This window comes from Cryptomeria japonica, chromosome 4 (assembly GCF_030272615.1).
Source record: "Cryptomeria japonica chromosome 4, Sugi_1.0, whole genome shotgun sequence".
Classification (NCBI taxonomy): domain Eukaryota; kingdom Viridiplantae; phylum Streptophyta; class Pinopsida; order Cupressales; family Cupressaceae; genus Cryptomeria; species Cryptomeria japonica.
Window position 1 is genome coordinate 445,819,219 of NC_081408.1, and position 12,459 is coordinate 445,831,677.

At 35.8% G+C, this 12,459-nt stretch overlaps 1 protein-coding gene across 1 annotated transcript; it reads right to left on the bottom strand.

The window, feature by feature from the left end:
• Window positions 1–8,276: 8,276 nt before the first annotated feature.
• On the bottom strand, window positions 8,277–11,691 carry LOC131033744 (protein neprosin). Its single transcript, XM_057965023.2, has 7 exons — window positions 10,862–11,691; window positions 10,188–10,274; window positions 9,834–10,088; window positions 9,560–9,724; window positions 9,391–9,444; window positions 9,110–9,256; window positions 8,277–8,998 (listed from the first exon to the last, which is right to left on the bottom strand). The coding sequence occupies exons 1-7, from the start codon at window positions 11,096–11,098 to the stop codon at window positions 8,621–8,623; spliced, it is 1,323 nt and encodes a 440-aa protein (XP_057821006.1). The 5' UTR covers window positions 11,099–11,691; the 3' UTR covers window positions 8,277–8,620.
• Window positions 11,692–12,459: the final 768 nt, after the last annotated feature.

Consider the following 12,459-nt stretch of genomic DNA (forward strand, 5'->3'; position numbering starts at 1 on the left):
ACTCTCAATTATCCACTAATCTTTAGATGCTTAAACCATTATCATAAGCCCCTAATTATAGTTCTCTTATGCCTCTTCCAATTCGCATGCCCCCTCTAAGAGAAAAACACATGGAAATCAATAAATGCAACACATAACTAATATATAACCTTTCAACTTCCCCAAGAGGCCACCTAAAGAGGCGTCTTTTCAATTTTCCCAAGTATGTGACTAAAAGGGTGCATTTTCCTATTTTTATGTAACCATTCAATAAATATGAATGCATGACTCTTCCCCTTCCTTGTTCCCATGTGAAAAATGGTATATTTATTATTTTAACATTATAAATGATAGAAAAAGGTGTCCCTTCTTGAAAATTATATTTGCCTTTACGCATAGGCCACAAATATTGAATATTTTCAACCCCTTGTGCCCCCTTGGACACTTTCCTAGGTACTTGGAGACCCATAGATCCTTGCATTTATTTTTATTTAACTAACCTTAAATAAAATTTCAATTAACAATATTTCTTGGACAATGCAAGACTGTCTTACACCCCTAGATGCTCTTGCATCACTATCTCTATAAAAATGTCCTAAATTAGATGATGAGATTGAATAAATGTATAATATTTCATATGTGAATACTATTGATATTCTTATGATGCCAATGTATGTACAAGACCTGATATTGCCTAAGTGTTGGGAGTTCTTAGTAGGTTTACAGAAAATCTTGGTAAAGAACACTGGACTTCTATAAAAAGGGTTTTATCTGTTTATAGAGTATTTATAATAATTATGTTTCTTATCATGGATCTAATAATATGATTAGAATGGTTGATTTGCAAGGCTATGTTGATTCAAATCAGGTCAATGATCTTAGTTATAGGAGGTCCATGAGTAGTTATGTATTTTTTGTATTTTGAGGAGTAATTATTTGGATGAGAAAACAAAAAGATACAATTGCATTTTTCACACATAAGAAAAGTATATGGTTGTGACACATGTACGTAGGGAACCAATGTGGTTAGAAATATTGTATCCATATATAATATTTCAATGTCAATAGGTAGGAATTGGATGTGATAGTTAGAATGCAATTGGTTTCAATTAAAGTCCTATGTATTATACTCATATGAATCATATTGATGTTTTATATCACTTTTGTTAATTTTTGAAGGTGGTAGAAGCATGTCAGAAAAAATTGACCACTTCAAATAATGTTGCATTTCTCTAACCTAGTGAGCATAGAGAAGTTATCTTGGTGTAGGGACACCATAGGCCTTGTGTCTCTTAGCATCTAGTTCAATCTATTTCATTCCCTATTATTCCATTTCAATATGAATACCAAGTGGGATAACATAAGGATTGATGATATTAATCTTGCAATTATAAGACTATGTATCTTAGTTCTAATATTTAAACAATTGATTATTACTTTATGTGACTCTAATAATAATGGTAATGGGTCTTGTACATCTTATGAGGAGAAAAGTAATTTATAATTAAATATATATTTCTTACTCACTTAAAATATTCCTTGGAAGGTGGCATGAGTGGGGAAGCATGATTTGGCATATGACAATAGCTATGGATGATTGGCATGAAGTGAAAGGGAATATAACTATTTATGGTGTTGCAAGAGGTGTAAGAAGCATCTATGACATTATAAGAAGTTTAAGGAAAGCATCTTTGATTATGTGTAAGAAGTTTGTATCCTTTTTTTGGACTTGATTTTTGTCCTTTGGTGGAGTTGCATGCCCAAGTTCCTAAGAAAATTCTTGAAGCTCCTAGAAATAGTTTTGTAACTATCCTAGACACATACCATGAGGTATCTTTTGCATATAGACTACTTGGACCATGGTTTGAGTTCATTAATTTTAAACCACTTAAGGCTTCTTGTACTACTTTTGACTATAAACTAGAGCTTGAAGTAAGAGGAAGCTAAGTTGATTTGTAGGGTGTAGTAGTAATAAACTACTACAAGAATTCAAATGGAGATGTTGTATTGGTATAACTCTTGTTGAGAATTAATTAAAAAATTAGATCTCTTCAGGTGTGGATTTTTTTCTTGCAAGGCTTTCTCCATGCACGTCTTGTGTTATGGTTTTCATCTCTTGTATAGGTATTTCCATTTTCATTTATGATTTATTGTTGTTTATGTGCATGATGCCTTGAGTTTGTAACTACTTTCACATGTTCATTATATCATGCTTCTACAAGTAGGAGGTCCTAAAATATGCTACAATATAAGGATCATAATAAATAAGAGCACAAAAAAGTCATATAATGGTTGTGCCTTGCATCTTATGAGATGTACACAAAAGACTGGGGAGCCTCTCGATGATCAAGTAATTCAATTTTGGTCTTTTTGTCGAAAATTGAAAAATGAATATGATGTTGATGAGGTATAGATCATGTTTATAGAGGGATTACTTTGATTATCAAGATTAATTACACCTAAGTAGTTTTCCATTTTTTAGAGATATGAGCACCCATTCGAAGAATCTCGAGGTTAAGTTGATAGCATCGAACCCTAAAATATAGGTCATTTTCATTAGTCTTTCTACCTTTCTAAGTTTTAAAAGATGCAGTTAATACTTTTTCAAATGGTAGTGACATGAAGGAAAATGTTAATCAAGTTGTTGTAAAAAAAAATCCCTATTTTAAATCAAATGCTCATATGAAGCTCACTAAGCTTCAAGAATCCATGGAAGATGTACTTCAAAAAATTTTGAGTGCTAATCTAAGTACACTCCCTTGCATTCATCCATTGGATATTACTAAACTACTACCTATATCATAAAATGATCAAGTATTTTTCAACTATCAAAGAGATGCCTAAGAAGTTGAGCTTAACTAATTGGAGCTTTGAGTTGTCATTGTGGAGAACTAAGTTCAAATCCTCATAAGGACATGTAAGGCCAACTTCCAAGTCTCTTGGTCTTTTCCAGGTTATTTCTAGGGTGTGTGTGCTTCTAAGGAGCTTGTGTTAATCTCTATGAGTGCTCAAGAGAGCTTGTATTGGTCTCATATAGATGCTCATATGAGCAAAAAGTTCATAAAGGGTTATTCAAGAGAAATAAAAAATTCATAGAACTGTAAAGAATCATTACACACAATTTTGTTTCACTCTTAAGTGTATGGTTCAAATTTTCATTGATAATAATATAGTTAGGCATTATATTTCACATTATAAAGAAGATAAAAGTTTAAGCAAGAAGTGGTGTATCAAATGTCTATCATTCCATCACAACCACACCTCCAAAACAAAGAATGAGTACATAAAGAAGTGCCTAATTTTGTAACTACTAAGGATGTGTTTTTAGCAAGCACAAAGAAATATTAAAATAAAACACATCATTGAAAAGGCAAGCAAGAAGAACAAAAAGAAAAATAGAAGGAAGATAAATTAGATTTTTGACTTTTATTCAATGATTTATGAGCACTAGTATAGTGCATGTTCATATGTATATATAGATTAGATTTATATTGCCCTTTTTTTATTTCATGCTTCATTCTTTTTGAATTTTGTATTTAGCCTACATTGTTGTGCCCTTTTATATCTATGTCACCTTTTATATTTATCTCACATGTTTATCCTTTCACTTGGGAGCATTTTTGGGTTTCTCTTTACCTTTTTCATTTGCCTATACTTTATACCTATTGTTTTCATTTCCTTTGTTTCCTTGTTATACAAGTTACACTTATGCTCATGATCCATTCATCCATTGATACAAGTTACACTTATGTTCATGATCCACTTGGGTCGCTCACTTGTTTTGGCCTATCCTTAATTTATGTTTTTCTTGCATTTGTTTCTTTGTTATACAAGTTACAATTATGCTCATGACTCATTGATCCAATATTGTTATATATTTTTAGAGCTTATTCATCGATCTTATATTGGTATATCATATTTCTCTAAGCTTACACATTGATCATGTGTTGTTATAACATGCTTGCTAGATCTTATATTTTGATACATGGTTTATACATTGAACTTACATTGATGCATCATACTCATTATAGCCTATACTTTAGTTTTAAATTGATACATTTTGCTTCCTAAAGCTTCACACATTGAGCCTATATGGATGCATTTTATTCTCCAAAGTTGCTTGTTGCATTTACTTTGCAATATCCTACTTCTAGAACTTTACATATTTGTTTGCCATATTCCACTAATAGATTTACTTTTACCTTGGCAAAGCATCATGCCTTCCCTCGTCACAAATAGAGCTTATTTTGTCACATCTTTACCTTGCCCTCCATAACATGCTATGCTTTCATTTAACATTTTCTTATTACTTCAAGGCATCACACCTTCCCTTGATACCTTATGTGTTCCAATTTTCATGTCTTTAGTATTTGCATTGGCGGTGTCATACTTCCTTCTTTTACACACCATACCTATTATTGTTATATTTTGGGTCCTTGCCACATTATCTTTGTCACATGCCTTGGCATGGGCCCTTGCTCCATTATTTTTGCCCCATGCTTTATTGTGGACCCTTGCTCCTTTGTTTTAGCTTCATGCCTTTTCATGACTTTATGCCTTATTCTTTATGCATTATCAAGGGTGTTTTGGTTATTGAGGCCCACATCACCATTTTTCATTCCTTGCCCATCCTTTGCCTAAGATATTTACTTTATATGCAAGTTTGTGAGTGCTACATACTTTGAGATACATGGCCATTTTACAATTCACATGCACCTCAAAGTGGGCCCAAAATATAATGGTGAAATTTGCATACTAATACCATTTCCCATTTAATTTTGTGCTCATTTTGAAAAAAATGTCTTGATACATGTACTAATGACAAATGGCACAATCTTATGTATGATCGGACTCATTACTCTGGACTTTTTCCATCCATACACAGACATACCTTGTTCATTTACACACTCTCTTATGCATTCAACGTATTTACCCACTTAAAACACACACTTGTGCACCTACCTCCATTATTTGCCACCTAGATTTGATCATTAACAAATTTGAGGACAAGTTTGTAGTCAAAGGGTTAACCACAAGATTGTAATCTATCCCCTTCTAGTTTATAATTCAATACTTAAATTTATACAAATAAATCCATTCACTCTCTTGTCTTAGGCAACCAAACACATGTTTGACACAATTTGAGTCTATGTGCTAATATTTAAAGACATTAAATGCTTTCACTTTCATCATTCAAAAAATCAAGCAATCATTCATTCTAGAGTTACATTCTTTTGTCACTTATTCCTCAATCATTGAACTAAGTACATCACTCCATCACATTGTGTTTCCTAAAATAAAAAAACACCATTCAACTACTTACCATACTTCTACCTTACATATTAATCCTACATTGATTGTGTTTATTTAATTGTATTCACTTAAATAACCTAAATTAACCCTAAAAAAAATGATTTTAAGAATAACATTTTTTTAGTCCAAAAATCAACACATGATGGGACCCATGAAGCACACCATTTTTAATAAGATCATGCTCTTGCTAAAATAATGTGTGTGAAACAAATCCTATAATAGGTTAAGTCAAGATTCTTGTAGATTAAGTCAATCCCAATTAAGTCCAATTTGATTGAAGAAACCCTCTAATATATGAAGTCAAGATCCAATTTTGAAGAGAAACCTGCTCGTGGGCAATTTGGTGAGCTACACCCTAGTTAGGGCAAACTTTCTTACAGATAGCGAGAGGTTCAGATGAGACGGATGAGATTCCATGTGTTATATTTAGGAGCATAATAATTTCACTACAGCTGCGATGATTTCTTGGGCTTTGACCCGTGACCCCAAAACCCCACCCACCCACATCAAAATCAAAGCCGAAAACAAAGACCTTGCATTGAGATGAGAACTTTCACCATTTGCAAGGCCAGTGATTCTTTTCTTGCAATATTTATACTTCTAAGACCTTTAGTATCCTGCTTTCTTTTCTTTCTTTAATGCAACGCCATAGCTGTTTACCATTATTTTTCTGCAATATTGTAAGTCAATGGGGTTCCATTGTCTCTAACAACTATGCTTGAAAGGTCTCCATGCAACTGTTGAATCTATATAACCTTAAGACTGAATCAAAACCAAATCTTTCCTTGCAATTGATCTTCTGGAGGAGACTACAGTGGAGAACAGGTGAAATCTTGAATATGATCTTATGTAGAATATGACAATGACTCTTTACCGGACTTTTAAAAGCTGAAAAGCAACTTGAAACAGGACACTATAAATTTCAACTATATAATCCAAAGTTCCCACATGTCCTCTCTTCCTCCGTGAATCACGAGAAGTTGCCATTCACATCAACTGACAAAGCTTCAAGATAATGATACCCTCACGAGACATTGCGAGCTGTACTCACTCTGTCATGACTCATCAATGGAGGTCTCCCGTCTTAGTCAAATAAGCTTGTCATCAATAATCTATAATATATATTATCGCTGAACGTGACTCTACATGAGCAATCATCAATCATTAGGTTAGGCTCATGGTGGCTGCAAGTGGGCGGACCAATTTTTAGGATTTTCTTCATATTGTAGTCTTAAAAACAATTTCATTTTAAGGGTTGTAGTTTAATTGATTGAATATAAATATTGAGGGTGATGTTATTATTTTTTTAATTGTACCATCCATCAAGGTTCAAACTATTTGAGCTATTCATTAAATCTCACTAATTTGTTTGAGGGATGAATTACGAAGATGGCAGATTAGTTGATCAAAATCAATGGCAGAAAAACAGAGATCAGTAAAGAAATAGTGGACAATTAGAAATAGAGGTTGAGATTCTCTGGTTGGGCCTGTTGGAAGTTCTTGTGAATCGTTTACAATCTCAAGTTCCATAGACTGTCTGGCCAAAACAATTTCTTTTATTTCATTTCAACCTCCAGAAGTATTATAAAAGGACGAGGGGTATTCTACAGATTGACTTTGACAGAATGCATGTCCGTTGGTCCTTAATTCTTAATCGAAGACATATTAACATAGACTTGTGATCCAAATCTGATAACAAAATGATATGATATAAAATCCTCCATAAAATAAAATAAAAATCATCTCGAAACACACAACACACAGTTGTAAAGATATATCCATCATATAATCCATTCCTAAAAAGGTGGACTACCCAGATGACATAGCCACACAAAATAACTTCTACTAGATAATAATATTAAAGAATTAGATTAGCTGAGTAACGTTTACAAAGTTCAATTTAGTAATTTTGTAAAGCCTTTCCATAAACTAGGTAATAATAATTACCCTCCATGTTTGAATTCATCATCAAGAATCAAATTCAGGAAATCAGGGCAAGAGAAAAAAACCGATTTACAGATACATAGACTAGAGTCACTGGACTGATCGTGAGATATCACATACTATTCAGCTCTTCAATCCAGAGGCATCTTTATCACTTTCAACGATGTTGAAAATGCTTTGGATTAAGTGTCTGAACTTGATTAAAAACCCTTCCTACACTGATAAAGCTAGATCATGTAACTTCAAATTTGTGAAGCCTGCTTTACCTTGGAAGTTGGTGACGAACAGCATGATTTGCAACGACATAACCTCTGCAAAAAGGCCCATTATCTCCAATTCTTTGATTTCGTACTTCTGAATGTATTGATCTTGTTTGAGATTTAACCAGAAAAGCTTTCCATCCCCCAGTGATAAGGAGAATAAGAGCAACTGCTTCCTATAGAATTATAGTTGCAGGTCCAATAAAAATGGTAATGAGAAAAGGGTGGGTGTTCCTCAGAAAGATTAAAGGCACGGTCCTTGAAGAATGCGGGGAAGTGAGAAAATGAGATCCTTATTGAATAACTGTTAAGAGGGAATCAGCGATTCCAACTCACTAAGTGGAAGCAAGGGAAACATCTGGGATTTATGGGGGAAGCCACCATCAAGCAAAGAAAACAGACCATTAAAAATGTATGGTATAGTCTTGTAATCTTGCAACCCTGAAGAAAAGAATACAGACCGTTGCCCTTCAATTTTTAGAAACAAGTTGCTTGTAATCCTGCAAATCTGCACCGAGACAAGATGATCTGGCAAAAACAGTGAAAATTTTCCACGGCCCTTGGACAAACACACATTTTGAGAGAGCAATGTAGCCTTGATTTTTGTAGAATAATGCACAAGGGAATTGATATGTCAATTCAAACATCGGAGCTCCTATAGGATGAGAGCAGCATGCAAAGATAGAGCAAATCTCAAGGATTTGGCTCTTTGAATTTAGAAAATATAATCCTTTTCACGAGGAAAGAAATGCAAACATGAACTTCATTAACAGCCACAAATGGCATCTCAAATAATACCCTGAAAAGGCTTCAATTGACCAGAGTAGTGTATTACACAGAACCACGAGTTACAAGAAACCATAGTAATATCCTTCATACAGTTAAAAGGGCAGTTCTTTGTTTTGGTATGAACTTGCCCACAATATTATGCAAAAAGAGGCAAAATAGGATAAGAAATAAAGACTACTATCACAGGGACACACCATCTACAATCTCTGAGCAAGAGAATATACATGGTACTCAAAGGGAGAAAGGAATGTCTGCAGCCATGGTAGGACAGATACGATACAATTGTTTTAGAAATTTTACAATGGTACAAGGTGAATGCCCTTGTGGACATATTTCTAAGGACAATCGGAATTTTTCCCAGGTCCTCCATAGTAGAAATAGTTTCCCCAGTCACTGTTGTAGCCTTTCTGGACATTATAGCATTTGGATTGTTCAGTGAAGGTGCCTAATCCTTTTGGTGCTCTTAAATTATTTGAGCCATCCACAATTTGGATGTTGCGGAAGTAACTAGATTTGCCAAAACCTTCATCTGGGAAATGACCACTACCCATCTGAGTGGAAGTATGTTGACCATCTGGTTCAGAATTAACAACCTCGCCACCCCATTCAATCATGCTGGCACTGTCTGCTAGGTAGGAAAATAGCGGTGCTGGCCAGTATCCTAAAACATTTTCATTTCCGAATTGCATCCACCAGTTCCCTTCCTTAGGATCCTGCCAATTCAAGACACTCAGTATCCGCATGACAACCTAGGACTATGAACTCTGAAGAATAAAGAATTTTTTTAGAATAAACCAGACTTCCAGTAATTCTGATTAATTTACCTTCCAAATGAGGATGCTGATATCATATTGTGAGCCACCGTAGTTTGAAACAGGAGATATGCTAGCCCCCATTGCAATATCACTACTTATTTGTATAAATCCTGAGCAAAGCAAGTTGTAGCATCCAGTAGCTTGATAAGCATCACTCTGCATAATAAACATCTAATATTAGTGTCATAATGTCATCAGAGTGTTTGAAATCAATTTCTTCCTCCTTAAAACTTAATCCCATGAGTGGGATCCCAATACAACTTTGAGAAGCACAAAGCTTGGAAACTTACGGTCCAATATGTAAATAGCCTTGTATTGTTGTCCCCATATAGATCTGGGCTAACCTGCACAATAATCAGGCGAGAGAACCTTAGTTTATAGGGGAACTGGAAACCACCCTTTAGGAATTGCTTCAAATATGATCAGAAAAGGATGCTAGCAGCCTAGCTCCATCCTTACTTGCCATCCTGCTTCAATACTGTTTAAATCTCCATCAAAAGAACCAGCCAAAATCCAAATCTGAGATAAGCTGAACTCATTTGAAAGCTGAGTCTTAGGCTCCCATACATTTATGGTAGCTTTAGCTCCATAGTATTTGTCTCCTTCAACATATGTTATAGCATGCTGTAACAGAAACAAGATTTGCATGCTTCCATAAAAAAATGGAAAAGCAAATAAATAAAAAACTAAATAAGCTTCCAGGGATAGATGAGAAAAAGAATAAGAGGGTAACCTGATGCCCACTCTCATTTAGTAAATCAGGATCTGCAGACTTGGGCTCAACAGGCCTTGAAACTTGATTCTTTTTTCGGCCAAAACTCTCAATAGATTTTGCTCTGAGAATGTCTTGTTTATGAGTCCTGCGAATGGGGACTGTTCCTGAAGGACACCTTCCATTGGCATGCCACAGTTGCGGCATGGCAGGACCATTGGACCTCGCTGCCTTGCCAGTTTTAAAAAGCCCATCTGGAATGCCATTTGGCTTCATCTGTATACAACAAAGATTTCCAGGGCCATATTAAGACTCACTGCCTTGGCTAATCTTTTCTACAGCACCCACATAGTTCCAAACCAAAAATGTACAGACCTGAATGGTGTGGTTTTGGAGAAGTGCGTGATCAAAAGCCGGCTGGTGCGAAATGTGCACACAGTCAATAGTATCTCCATCCGGGCTCTGCAAGAAAGAAAAACATCAGAACTCAAAGGAACCCGCCCTTGAATCACAGACAAAGATGGCATTTTAAACATCACATGAAATTCCTTCCAAAATAATGCAATTTATTCCAAGATACCCTAACGGTCAGAAAATGGTATTTAGGACTGGAATTGTATTTCAATGATACTCCCAGCAAAGAGATCCTCACATACATCAAAGTAAAACCAAAATGACCAACATACACCATGAAGAAAGGCAGATATTAGCAAGCTTAAACTCAATATTACCTTGATAGAAAACCACATGAAAGCAATGCATTAACCATCTCATACAATATATCACCCAAAAAAAGAGCTCTGCACTATTCTAATAGGATAACTGGCATCCACTTTGCTAATCCTTTACTTCAAGTATGGAAAAATCTCCACACCTTTAAGACAAGTTTATCCTTCTTGAGAACTGCAAACCCCATACAATAGGGAAGGACTAGTATGCATTAAAAAGCTAAAGCCTGTTGTTTTATGTAAAAAACCAACAAAACCAAAAAGAAAGCGGAGCTTCAGGTAAAAAGCAAGTTAGGTAGAGCGCCAGAAAACAGAAATCACCTTAATGCTTTTAACAGCAGGCTTATTGAGGTGCTTGAGATGCTTCTCAATATTGAGATGCAGCTGCTCCTGCTCTCTCACTCTATTCACCTCAGCTGCATCCAAATCAAATGCTGTGGAGGGCCTTCCAGCTACAGCCCTGCTGATCAACATTTCACTAATTACCATCAACATAAGTAGCCCATAGTTTTGGTACATTGCTGCTGCTGTTCTTCTGGTTCTCTTATCCATAGCCATAGCAATGGAGAAGACTAAGGCCAAGGCCAAGGCCAAAGACCCACTTGGCTCACTTAGACAACTTCTGCTGCTAACCCCTCATGAATCTCTCTTCTCCTTGCTCTTACTCTTACTCTCGCTCTTGCTCTGTCATGCAACCTAATGATAATTCCAAGCATTGCTATGCCAAAACATACTCTCTCCGTGACATCTATATATCAATCTCTCCTTCACATTATAATGCTGTTGAATCCAGGAAAACACACCAACAATATATACGTCGGAAGTTGAGATTCAAGCAAGGAGGGACCCGCCTGTTATCTCGATGGGACATCCTACAACAAGTTTTAGTGCACCACAACACAAAAAAAAGTTGGGCTAGGCGCATTCTTGCATCTTAATCTTCTCCCCTTTCCTCCCCTCTTCCCCCGCTCTCTGTGTATCTTTTGTCGTTTCGAAGCACCACCTACACACCTATTCCATCTGGGTAAAACTCACATGCCTTTTACAAGCCTTTCTTGACCCGTGTTCCATGATCCAAACTTCCCACGGGTGGAAAAAGATAGAAACTTTTACAGAGATTCACAAGCAATGTGAACATTTCAGCCTACCCATCACTGCAAAATCTCGCCTTTACCAACCGTTTTTACTGGATTTTTGTAACCCACGGGCTTATGTTTACCGTTCCAGGCTCTGTTGGGAGGATCCAGACCGTCCACTGCCAACGGACACTGCAGCCCCTGCTCCGCCGGTCACCTCGTCTTTTCAAATGCTTTTAGGAGTTTATCGTTTAGCGGGATTTTCTCTCTCGGAAATGCTTTCCTCACAGTTGATCGCTATTTTTTCTGCCTAGTTAATTATTTGTTACACCTCTTTTTTAATGATTTAAGCACATGGCCACACACACACAATGGAATCTTTCCCTCTTGTGCCAATTTGCAAATGACTAAGCAGAGGATCACATGAGGCTGTTCCTATGGAGCTAAGCTTCACGTGCTACGGTCAAGATAAATTTGGACCCCTTGAAAAAGGACAAGATTTTCATCCAAGACTATATGTACATATGGCTAGACGCCATGATGAAAATCTTTCCCTGTTGAAAAAGGAAAGCAAACTTTGCTTGGGCTTAATATGGGTCATCCAATGAGATGCACCCACATAAGCATGAACTAACCTATGATTAATTGATAGTTGTGGGAAGCTTTCCCTTTTGTAAAGGAAATCAAACTTTACTTAAGCTTAGCATGTCTCATCCAATGAAATGCACCCACATAAGTGTGAAGTAACCTATGATTAATTGATTGTTGTGGGAGAAGATATTAGAAATTGGAATATCATGGAAAGTAAATTTGGTAAATGTAAATATTGTATTATGGTGTGTG